The sequence below is a fragment of the Oncorhynchus gorbuscha genome, linkage group LG01, assembly GCF_021184085.1.
Source record: "Oncorhynchus gorbuscha isolate QuinsamMale2020 ecotype Even-year linkage group LG01, OgorEven_v1.0, whole genome shotgun sequence".
NCBI classification, from domain to species: Eukaryota; Metazoa; Chordata; class Actinopteri; order Salmoniformes; family Salmonidae; genus Oncorhynchus; species Oncorhynchus gorbuscha.
In genome coordinates this window covers 73,714,124-73,726,736 of record NC_060173.1, presented here as the reverse complement: position 1 = coordinate 73,726,736, position 12,613 = coordinate 73,714,124, and the positions used below count along the sequence as shown (strand labels likewise).

The window sequence follows — 12,613 nt, the reverse complement described above, 5'->3', positions numbered from 1 at the left end:
ACTAACATCAACTGCGCCCTGAAAAGACGGAGCTATTTTTATAGAACACCGGAAGTATTATAGAGGTCGCCACATGATTCACGGCAACAACATGAACAACGATTTAGAATAACGAATTGTTCTATCCGTGACATTAGTGTCCCGATAGCAACTTTAAGACTTCCAGTTTTCCGTTTTGCCTTCAAAATAAAAGTATTCGGTAAAACGCTGTGTATGATAAGATACGGTAGTTTGGTGGTGACACCTTATTTGGGAAGGTAATGGTTGGAAGGGAATAAATGGAATGGCATCGAACTCATAAAACACATGGTTTCCATGTGTTTGATATCATTACATTCACGCCATTCCAGTCATTATTATGAGTTGTCCTCCCCTCAGCAGCATCCTGTGAAATCAATATTTTTTGGCAGCTTTGCATAGTCATAGAGCATAATGTTAAAATTCGTACAAAATTATAACTACAGGATCCTATCACATTTATTATTATTTTTCTCCAGTTTGCTTGAGATGTATACCTGGATGATTATATGACTTATAGCCTTGTGTCTTATCCTAGTAGTATCCTGTATTGGCTGAAATCCTCGTGTCTTAACCTTTTAGCATCATCTTGTGGCTTAAAGCTGATGGGGGGTCACCTTGGGTTCATAATAGGGGCTGCACATTTTTTATGTATTATAATAATCAAATTTGATTTGATTTGATAATTGATTATGTTAATGTTGTATTAATAGAAGGGGAAGGGCTATAAGACCCCTCCCTCACTACATAAGAAACATTACTGTGCAGCCGTATTCATTGATCTGGCCAAGGCTTTCGACTCTGTCAATCACCACATCCTCATCGGCAGACTCGACAGCCTTGGTTTCTCAAATGATTGCCTCGCCTGGTTCACCAACTACTTCTCTGATAGAGTTCAGTGTGTCAAATCAGAGGGTCTGCTGTCCGGACCTCTGGCAGTCTCTATGGGGGTGCCACAGGTTTCAATTCTTGGACCGACTCTCTTCTCTGTATACATCAATGAGGTCGCTCTTGCTGCTGGTGAGTCTCTGATCCACCTCTACACAGACGACACCATTCTGTATACTTCCGGCCCTTCTTTGGACACTGTGTTAACAACCCTCCAGGCAAGCTTCAATGCCATACAACTCTCCTTCCGTGGCCTCCAATTGCTCTTAAATACAAGTAAAACAAAATGCATGCTCTTCAACCGATCGCTACCTGCACCTACCCGCCTGTCCAACATCACTACTCTGGACGGCTCTGACTTAGAATACGTGGACAACTACAAATACTTAGGTGTCTGGTTAGACTGTAAACTCTCCTTCCAGACCCATATCAAACATCTCCAATCCAAAGTTAAATCTAGAATTGGCTTCCTATTTCGCAACAAAGCATCCTTCACTCATGCTGCCAAACATACCCTTGTAAAACTGACCATCCTACCAATCCTCGACTTTGGCGATGTCATTTATAAAATAGCCTCCAATACCCTACTCAACAAATTGGATGCAGTCTATCATAGTGCAATCCGTTTTGTCACCAAAGCCCCATATACTACCCACCATTGCGACCTGTACGCTCTCGTTGGCTGGCCCTCGCTTCATACTCGTCGCCAAACCCACTGGCTCCATGTCATCTACAAGACCCTGCTAGGTAAAGTCCCCCCTTATCTCAGCTCGCTGGTCACCATAGCATCTCCCACCTGTAGCACATGCTCCAGCAGGTATATCTCTCTAGTCACCCCAAAACCAATTCTTTCTTCGGCCGCCTCTCCTTCCAGTTCTCTGCTGCCAATGACTGGAACGAACTACAAAAATCTCTGAAACTGGAAACACTTATCTCCCTCACTAGCTTTAAGCACCAACTGTCAGAGCAGCTCACATATTACTGCACCTGTACATAGCCCACCTATTATTGACTGACAAGGTACAAATCTGTCGTTCTGCCCCTGAACAGGCAGTTAACCCACTGTTCCCAGGCCGTCATTGAAAATAAGAATATGTTCTTAACTGACTTGCCTGGTTAAATAAAGGTAAAATAAATAAATAAAAATAATAATTATTCCATGTGTAACTCTGTGTCGTTGTATCTGTCAAACTGCTTTGCTTTATCTTGGCCAGGTCGCAATTGTAAATGAGAACTTGTTCTCAACTTGCCTACCTGGTTAAATAAAGGTAAAATAAATAAATAAAACATTGATAGAGTCCTGGACTACAGATTAGCAATATATATATATATATATATATATATATATATATATATATATATATATATATATATATATATATATATATATATATAAGGTTTAATATTGTTCCACAGTTATTTTCTAGCCTCAGGGTGTCTATGAGAAAGTCAAAACAGGGTGTCTATGAGAAAGCGCCTCAAGGCTAAAAGAGATTCATAGACACAGAACCCTGGGGGAGTGAAAGAGATAAGAGACAAGTCAGACTACTAACCAAACGTTTAGTTTTGGAGGGGGACTGTGTCATGTGAACTGCTGCTGGCTTTTTACTCTGCCCCCTCCATAGCCCCCAATAGAGCTTGCCAGCTGGTAGTCTTAAAAAACAGTATTTAATTACCTCTGGTTCATTCAGCCATTCCTATGGGGAAAGAAAAGGGTTTTGGGATAAACACTGAAATTAAGACTGAAGTCATCTCATACGTTTTGTTCTATGAGATAGTATCAATCAGTTAACATTACCTTTATTAATTATGAAGTCTTACGTTTTTTCTGAATACATAAATGCTTCAATATTCACAAAAGGTAACATTAGCTGATTAGCTGAAGATTATTTTTATTAGAACAAAATGTATAAGATCTCCAAAGCCTGTGTTTACCAAAGACCTTATTTTCAGCGTTTATCTCAAAACTCTTCAAAAATTCTAGTCTTTTCCTCATAGGCTTTGTACAACAAACCATGGCGGAGTTAGTGCCTACAAAAAGACACCATTACTATTGCTTTCTATGCAACATACTGTACTGGACTGTCTACTACCTGTCTCAGCTAAAATGAGATGGGAAAAGACTCAGTAGGGTGAGTTTGAATTAAAAGCTAAGTCATATGAAGCGTTAATGGACTTTAACTGTGGTCAAAAACAAACGGCTTAAAATGGGGTGCCAGGACACTATAGGGCTCAAATATAGCACTGTGTCATAGGATGCATATATTGTCATTCCAAAATAGCTTATATTGTAAAATACATATCATATAATCTTCCTTCTGGTAGACACTTTCGAAAAAATACAACCTACAATATGTTTATTTTAAAAGTCAAGAGAAATGCAAGTATTCATCACATTGAAGTTAATTAACCAAATTGATCAACAGTTACACAGAATTTTCAAGTTTTGTCACATGCACAAGTACAGTGAAATGCTTACTTGCTAGCTCTTTCCCAACAATGCACTATTCAATATCAAATAGTATAAAGTCGATTATTTTTCAAAACACAAGAAATAAGAAAAACACGAGAAAGTAAGCTACAGTATATACAGGGTCTGTGGCAGTGCCAAATGTACAATGAGCAGGGATACTGGAGAATTTGAGGTAGTTATGTACAGTGGGGCAAAAAAAAGTATTTAGTCAGCCAGCAATTGTGCAAGTTCTCCCACTTAAAAATACGAGAGAGGCCTGTAATTTTCATCATAGGTACACTTCAACTATGACAGACAAAATGAGAAAAAAAATCCAGAAAATCACATTGTAGGATTTTTTATGAATTTATTTGCAAATAATGGTGGAAAATACGTTTTTGGTCAATAACAAAAGTTTATCTCAATACTTTATTATATACCATTTGTTGGCAATGACAGAGGTCAAACGTTTTCTGTAAGTCTTCACAAGGTTTTCACACACTGTTGCTGGTATTTTGGCCCATTCCTCCATGCAGATCTCCTCTCGAGCAGTGATGTTTTGGGGCTGTTGCTGGGCAACACGGACTTTCAACTCCCTCCAAAGATTTTCCGGTTTGGTGGCTTAAATTGGTGGCACAGAGATTCTGTAACTGTTGGCTAACAAAGGAAGCGGGGCAGATCAACACAAATCCTCCAAATGATATTTTACAAAATCAAGGTACACATCTATTATCTCATCACTGAACCGGTTTCCATTGGTTATTGTATCAAAATTCTCAGTTTCCTTCGAGTTGGCTGAGGAATGTCTTGAAGATTAGAGGAATCACATTCCTTGCATTTGACAGTGTAGAACTACTTTCAGACCAAAGTGGAGAACCCCTGCACTCCTTATCCGGTCATGTTCAACAAGACAAAATTAGTCTTTGTGCAGCAATTTGTTGAGTAATTCTAAACTATAGCACACTGACGTCTTTGATGTTTCGGGGGCAGTTTACATGCCAAGGCTGGCCATGACATGTATACAATTTCACAAATGGGTATTCTGAAACTGTAACTATACTGGAAATCACACAATATGCAAGGCAGAGTAAAGCTTCTAGGTAATTTGATCCAAGACATGTCCATTTTTGCAAGTAAAGTCTTTGGGGCATGGGTTACATGAAAGCTTGAATGTTAAGAGGCTTTTGAATTCTTAGATATATTACATGCTTTGCTCTGTTGATTTGAACCAACAAGGTATTCACCTATGCTTTCTGCAGAAATGTCCCTCGGTTCCACTATCAGTTGTTTTGTCGTCTACTATCAGTTGTTTTGTGGTCTACTATCAGTTGTTTTGTAGTCTACTATCAGTTGTTTTGTAGTCTACTATCAGTTGTTTTGTAGTCTACTATCAGTTGTTTTGTAGTCTACTATCAGTTGTTTTGTAGTCTACTATCAGTTGTTTTGTAGTCTACTATCAGTTGTTTTGTAGTTTACTATCAGTTGTTTTGTAGTCTACTATCAGTTGTTTTGTAGTCTACTATCAGTTGTTTTGTAGTTTACTATCAGTTGTTTTGTAGTTTACTATCAGTTGTTTTGTAGTTTACTATCAGTTGTTTTGTAGTTTACTATCAGTTGTTTTGTAGTCTACTATCAGTTGTTTTGTAGTTTACTATCAGTTGTTTTGTAGTCTACTATCAGTTGTTTTGTAGTTTACTATCAGTTGTTTTGTAGTCTACTATCAGTTGTTTTGTAGTCTACTATCAGTTGTTTTGTAGTCTACTATCAGTTGTTTTGTAGTTTACTATCAGTTGTTTTGTAGTTTACTATCAGTTGTTTTGTAGTTTACTATCAGTTGTTTTGTAGTCTACTATCAGTTGTTTTGTAGTCTACTATCAGTTGTTTTGTAGTTTACTATCAGTTGTTTTGTAGTCTACTATCAGTTGTTTTGTAGTTTACTATCAGTTGTTTTGTGGTCTACTATCAGTTGTTTTGTAGTTTACTATCAGTTGTTTTGTAGTTTACTATCAGTTGTTTTGTAGCCTACTATCAGTTGTTTTGTAGTCTACTATTAGTTGTTTTGTAGTTTACTATGCTGATGTAGTATTTAGAAACATTTAAACGGGTAACGTTTTATCAACTGTGTGATTGGAGAAGTATTCATACTCTGGAATGACAAATCTGTTTCTGAATCAAGTGGTTTGTTTGCATCTGAGGCTCATTAACTACTTCATATAAATATATAACCCCCTCTGTACTCGTGCCAACCCCTTCGCTATTTGTGCCAACAGAAATGTGTAATTAATTTGCCCCTATCTTAAAAAGTGTCAAAATCCAGCTCTGACCAGAAATGCCCCCTTGTAGATTTTGTGCCTGGATGACATGTCACAGATCTCAATCTGTTCTTGTTGCCAACAGCTGGGATTTCAATTGTACTGGATGGAAAGATGGGGTCTCTCTTTACTGTACCATTTTCTGCTACACAGGGCACAAAAATAACAAGAATATCTGGTGTGATGGTCCAAACTGTCTGTCTAATCAATGCGCCATCACATTGACTGCATTTTGTGGGTGCACCCCCCTAAGTGATTACATGTTTTATTTTATTTATTTTATTATTATTATTATTATTACTGAATTTTACCCCTTTTTATGACGTGTCTGTTAAGGGCTTTGTTTTTGTCATTTATATTTCGAGGTTGGACATTTGCTTTGGTGCTGGCTCTACAGCACGTATCGGTCTCTACCCCTCTAGTGGTCTTTACCGATCATAACCCTCTTGTTTTCTTTAAAAAGACGAGCTCCACAAATCGCCAACTTATTTGCTGGATTCTCATATTGCAGGAGTTTCCACCTTGTCCATGGTCATGACAACTTGTTTGCTGATTGTCTTTCAAGGGTGGGAAATCAATAAGTTTTGTGTTTAGCCAGTGTGTAGCCCTGTCACACATTTATTTTGACTGCATGTTTTGCCATATTGGCAATGAGTTTTGTTTTGGTTGCACTCATTCCAAGGGGATGAGAGCTATAGAAATGTATGTGATTTTACCTCTGTTTCTCAAAACTTCACAGAGTTTAAGGCAGCTATAGAAATACATTTACAAAAAGGGAAGAAAAAATGAAAAATATTGTTTAAAAAAAGTGTGTCTGTGTGTTTCTGTATATACAGTAGTAGTCAAAGGTTTGGACACACCTACTCATTCCAGGGCTTTTGTTTATTTTTTACTGTTGTCTCCATTGTAGAATAACAGTGAAGACATCAAAACTAGGAAATAACACATGGAAACTATGTATTAACCAAAAAAGTGTTAATTAACCAAACAAGTGAGATTCTTCAGTAGCCAGCCTTTGCCTTGATGACAGCTTTGCACACTCTTGGCATTCTCTCAACCAGCATCACCTGGAATGCTTTTCCAACAGTCTTGAATGAGTTCTCACATATGCTCAGCACTTGTTGGCTGCTTTCCCTTCACTCTGCTGTTCTACGCATCCCAATTTTTTGACTGGTACTGTAAATTGCCCGCAACAGTGAAATGGGCTACTTCTATGTGAATTAATGAGGAGGCAGAACACACCTCAATTCAAACTGTTGTTAGAAAATACAACTTTTTGAAAATAATTAGAAATTGACAAGTTGAAACAGCCTATAGATAATTAGCAGGCAGCATGGATTGGTTTGAGGACAGTGCGGTTTAACTGCCCTGTTGCGCAATAATCACATTTTGGAAAAGTGAGTGTGCTCGAAATGGTCTAGATACCATCTTCATCTGAATGTATGATATCGCCTGAATATGGCACATGGAAATCTAGTGCATTCACAGTGTCCAGAACAATAACGTATCCATTTAATTTAAGATGTTTGCTTTTCTATCCTTTTCTGAGCGACTGAAAATGTATGATATTGAAAATATACTAAAAGGCCAGCAACACTCTGTGTAATTCAGTGCTACATGAAATGCCACTATATATACATTCTACCTACCCTACTGAGTATTCTCTACAATACTTTTACTGCAGCACCTAGAGTAGGTTTAGCTCTATAAGCCAATATGTATTTCATACAAGGTGATTTATTTGCATTGGGGGCATTTATTTGACCTCGGACCATTTTTAATGCAATTGTCACTTAAATATGAACAAATATAAATAGTTGTTCATGTTTAGACAATTTCCATATATCGTGAATAAATACAGGTTATTGACAGTTTTCTAATATTACTTTGGGGACTTTTATTAGAAACATTTTCGAAATTCCGTGACCCGGAAGTACCTTTTTAGTGTTGCTGACGAGACGCTGATGAACCAAACCACAGCATCGCCACAGCACTGTGGAAATGATATGCCAAATCTGTAGTGTAACAAGGCCAAGGGTGCCATGGTTCTAGGAATGAGACTGGAAAGGGAAGACTGTGAGGACACCTCTTTGGGATGCTCATAACGTATGTAATACATTTTGGGACACAACATCAGGTGTCTGTGTATTGGTTGAACTCCAACCAATAAAAAAACAATAAACAGATTTGATTTACACAACTCCCGATGTTGTGTCCTAAAGCTATAATATAGCCAGCTAACAAGCTAGCTTCTCTATTTGCACAAAATCTCAAATCTTCTGTCTGTTGCTACAACATTCTGACTGTTAAATTTACCGGCGTGATCATAGCAAGACATCCAACCAGCCTGAGCCTCTAGCTAGCTAACTAATAATGATACTGACTGTAATTTAGCTAGCTGTAAGAAAGTCTTATTTTTCTTCTAGGTCGAGGTGTTTTATAGCTTCTGAGTAGCCTAGCTACATAGCTAGGAAACACAAGGACCATGCCTCTATCAGACTTCGTGGATGCCTTGAAGGACAACCCTTACTTTGGGGCTGGCTTTGGGCTGGTGGGGGTGGGCTCGGCCATTGCTGTGGCCAGGAAATCAGCTCAATTTGGTATGATCTTCTTCCGGAGGAACTACATGATCACCCTGGAGGTGCCCAGTCGGGACAAGAGCTACCACTGGCTGCTGAGCTGGATCACCAAACACGCCAAGCACACGCAGCACCTGAGTGTGGAGACCTCTTACATGCAGCACGAGAGTGGACGGGTACACACACAGTTTGACTTCCACCCCAGCCCTGGCAACCACATAATCTGGTAAAATGTTGACAAGACTCAATAACCCTGACTGTACTCTCTGATTAGTTAGAGATGTGTTGTCTGATGAGTTGTCGTAGTGGTCTTTCATAGTTCTGCTCTGTTTTTCTCTGAGCTGATGTGAGAAAATATATACGGAACTTAACATTGTCAACAGATACTATACAGTAGGATATCTCTTCACAGGTAGGGGGTAGGCACAGTCAGGTCCAAAATTGTCACTGTTGATAAAGATGAGCAAAAAATGCACTATAAAATAAATTAACATTCTGAGCTATGTGTGCTCAAAATATATTTTATACTCAAAGAGAGATTTATTTTTTAATAAGTAATAATTCTTCAAAAAAATATGGGGGGTAAAAACGATTTTTTCAATACCTTTTTAATACCTCACCTTGTGAGGATAACAGCACTGAGTCTTGGGAGGGATTTTAGATCATTCCTCCATACAGAATCTTTACAAATCCTTTATATCATTTGTCTGAGCTTACAGACTGCACTCTTCAATTCAAACCGCAGGTTTTCAATGGGATTCAAGTCCGGAGACTGAGATGGCCATTGTAAAATGTAGATTTTGTGGTCAATTAACATTTTTTTGTGTGGATTTTGTCTCGCTGGAAGATTGACTTGCGGCCAAGTTTCAGCCTCCAAGCAGAGGCAACCAGGTTTTTGGCTAAAATGTCCTGCTACTGTCTGGGTAAGTTCATCATGCCATTGACCTCAACCAGGACCAGTAACATCAAAGATCCACCACCATATTTTACAGTAGGTAAGTGGTTATTTTCTGAATATCATTATTTCGACGCAAAACCCACCACTGGTGTGTGTGGCGAAAGAGATGTATTTTGATGTCATCCAACAAATGTAAACGCCTGGAGATTGATAAATGGCACTTGGATTGGAACTGATGCTATGGTCCGATTACATGAAAATAGAGCTCTTTGGCCATGCACACAAGTGGTGAGCTTTGCGTAGAAAGAAATATGAAATATGCATATTCATAAAAGAACCCCATACCCACTTAGTGATTGGGGGGAAAATATTGATGAGGTTACATATCGGGATATTATTTTTTATTGCAATATTGCAATATTTTTGCGCTATTTGGCTGTACCTGCACCAAAACTCGTGTCTTTCCTTCATAGCTTGTTCTCCATCTTCTTTTTAAATATGGAGCCAATTTGTTTTCAGCACTTTTATTTCCATGAATGATCAAAACTAGTTTTCTCATGGCTCTCTTTTATCCGTCTGCAGCAGACATATGGCGAGAAATAGGATTGGAACATCTAATCTTAATTAAATCATAGTATCTCATCGCAATACATATCGTATCGGCACCTAAGTATTGTGATAATATCGTATCGGGAGGGCCTTGGCAATTCCCAGCCCTACTGGTCCCCTGTGGGAATCAAACGTTGCAAGCGCCATGCTCTACCAACTGAGCCACACGGGGTCTTTGTTAAGGTCAACAGCGTCATGAACTTTACCCAGTATCAGGACATTTTAGCAGAAAACTGGTTGCCTCTCCTTCTTTGAGCAATTGTATTAATATAACATTTTCAATTTTCACTTTATTTTATTTTTTCTCATCTTTATCGAGGGTGCCAATTATTTTGGACCTGACTGTATATGTACACAGCTCTGTAGCAACACATACCAGAATTTAGAAAAACACTTTTGTTTCAGAGTGTGAGTTGGTAAACTTTGTGCTGACTGTCATCCCTGTTTGAGTGCAGGTATGGGAGGAAGTGGATCCGAGTGGAGAGGACCAGAGAGAAACAGATGGTGGATCTCCACACAGGCACTCCCTGGGAGTCAGTCACGTTCACCGCCATGGGCAGAAACAGAGACGTCTTCTTCAACATCCTGCAAGAAGGTACACTAGAATCATCTAGACAAGTAGACACTGAGAGTGGCCCAGGAAAATGTGCACACAACTTGATATCTGATTTGATTGGCTGTTGCAGATAAGGGAGATTGGCTGTATTACTATTACTAGCTTGTGATATGGAGTTGATTGGCTCTGTCTGTCTCTGTTTGGGTGTGATACAGCCAGGGAGTTGGCCCTGAAGCAGGAGGAGGGTCGGACGGTGATGTACACGGCCCTGGGCTCCGAGTGGAGGCCCTTTGGGTTCCCACGGCGACGACGGCCCCTCAGCTCAGTGGTCCTGGAAGAGGGCTTGGCCGATAGGATTGTAGATGATGTGAAGGAGTTCATCGGAAACCCCAAGTGGTACACAGACCGAGGTAATTCCAATTTAGTAATTAATGACAAATGAACAGCTGTTTTGAAATTGAATTGACCCCATTCCTTTTCACCATACAAGCAGATGAGTGTGTGGTTTTGTCAGGGTTAATGTGGTTGTGTTTTGTGTTCTGCATTCAGGGATCCCCTACAGGAGAGGTTATCTGCTGTATGGACCTCCAGGCTGTGGGAAAAGCAGCTTCATGTGAGTATGCTGATGATGGTAGTATGGCAGCCCCAACCTTGCTTTGAAGCTTCGTCTTAGTGGTGTTTACTCTCCACACTTATCTGTGTATAATCGCTTATAACATTTATTCAGTTTAAAGGGATAGATCTCTCAAAATACAAGTTGACATGATTTTCCACTTACCTTTGCTGTTGTCAATTGGCCCAGTTTACCGAGATGGCATTAGCCTCCTTGAACTGAATGTTTTGTTGTTGCATGCTCTGTCTGTGTGTTTCAGCACTGCCCTGGCTGGAGAGCTGGGCTACAGCATCTGCCTGATGAGTCTGAGCGACCGCAGCCTGTCTGACGACCGCCTCAACCACCTGCTGAGCGTGGCGCCGCAGCAGAGTATCATCCTGCTGGAGGACGTGGACGCCGCCTTCGTCAGCCGAGAGCTGCTGCCCACCGAAAGTATGTACAGTGGGGAGAACAAGTATTTGAAACACTGCCGATCCTGCCGGTTTTCCTACTTCCAAAGCACGTAGAGGTCTGTAATAAATCCACAGGCATATCTCCAATTGACTCAAATGATGTCAATTGGCCTATCAGAAGCTTCTAAAGCCATGACATCATTTTCAGCAATTTCCCAAGCTCTTAAAAGACACAGTCAACTTAGTGTATGTAAACTTTTGACCCACTGGAATTGTAATACAATGAAATAATCTGTTTGTAGACAGTTGTTGGAAAAATGACTTGTGTCATGCGCAAAGTAGATGTCTTAACCGACTTGCCAAAACTATAGGTTGTTAACAATACATTTGTGTAGTGGTTGAAAAAGGGAGTTTTAATGACTCCAACCTAAGTGTATATAAACTTCCGCCTTCAACTGTTGGTTAGTTAATGTTTACTTTGATTGTCATTCACTATGCTTACTATGGGGACGGTTCGATCAAGACTCTTTACTTTAAAAAGGTTTAATAAAATAAAAACAATACTCTTCCTTCCAGTTCGGTTGCTCTTCAGGACTCATTATTGCATCTCTCTGTCCCACAGGCCCTCTGGCCTACCAGGGCATGGGCAGGCTGACCTTCAGTGGCCTCCTCAATGCTCTGGATGGAGTGGCCTCGTCAGAGGCCAGAATAGTCTTCATGACCACCAACTTCATAGACAGGTATGAGCCACCTTGAGATTTAATACAGTATCTAGCAACATTTTGTATTGTGATCTAATCCTTTGTGTATCCTGACTACCATCTCCATTCATCCCTATAGATTGGACCCAGCTCTGATCAGGCCGGGCCGTGTGGACTTGAAACAATATGTGGGCCACTGCACCCACTGGCAGCTCACCCAGATGTTCCGACGCTTCTACCCAGCTGAGTCGGCCACAGAGGGGGACCGCTTTGCGGAGAGCGCGCTGGCCACCCACCCCAACATCAGTGCTGCTCAGGTGCAGGGGCACTTCATGCTGTTCAAAATGGACCCAATGGGCTCCATAGACAACGTGGCCAAGATGAAGGAGTGAGGAGACTTAAAGGACTCTGGGAAGGAAGGTCACAGAAGAAGTCGTCATTTGACACGAAAGGAGAAGTTAAAGGGACTCTGTTTGAGACGGAAAATGCTGTAACTTCTCAAACTTTTTATGTGCTTTTTTATTGCAGTCACATACTGAATAAAAGTGAGTGAGTGTAAATTAAACATGTTTTAAATAAAATCAAAGGCACATAA

General features: G+C 40.0%; 1 protein-coding gene across 2 annotated transcripts; it reads left to right on the top strand.

Moving 5' to 3' along the window:
- Nucleotides 1-7,624: 7,624 nt before the first annotated feature.
- On the top strand, nucleotides 7,625-12,613 carry LOC124041786 (mitochondrial chaperone BCS1). 2 transcript variants are annotated; one of them, XM_046359810.1, is made up of 8 exons: nucleotides 7,625-7,776; nucleotides 8,097-8,475; nucleotides 10,212-10,351; nucleotides 10,528-10,722; nucleotides 10,862-10,925; nucleotides 11,185-11,357; nucleotides 11,940-12,057; nucleotides 12,158-12,613. In XM_046359810.1, exons 2-8 carry the CDS (start codon nucleotides 8,156-8,158, stop codon nucleotides 12,408-12,410), a joined length of 1,263 nt encoding a protein of 420 aa, XP_046215766.1. In that variant the 5' UTR covers nucleotides 7,625-7,776; nucleotides 8,097-8,155; the 3' UTR covers nucleotides 12,411-12,613. The 2 variants fall into 2 exon arrangements, with proteins under 2 accessions (XP_046215766.1, XP_046215774.1); XM_046359818.1 differs by having other exon boundaries at nucleotides 7,625-8,475.

Excerpts from the sequence above, each read along its gene's own strand:
- LOC124041786 (XM_046359810.1), top strand. The coding sequence starts at position 8,156 with ATGCCTCTATCAGACTTCGTGGATGCCTTGAAGGACAACCCTTACTTT. Across the intron at positions 10,723-10,861 it reads CAAGTGGTACACAGACCGAG|GGATCCCCTACAGGAGAGGT; the intron begins GTAATTCCAATT and ends TTCTGCATTCAG. Across the intron at positions 10,926-11,184 it reads TGTGGGAAAAGCAGCTTCAT|CACTGCCCTGGCTGGAGAGC; the intron begins GTGAGTATGCTG and ends TGTGTGTTTCAG.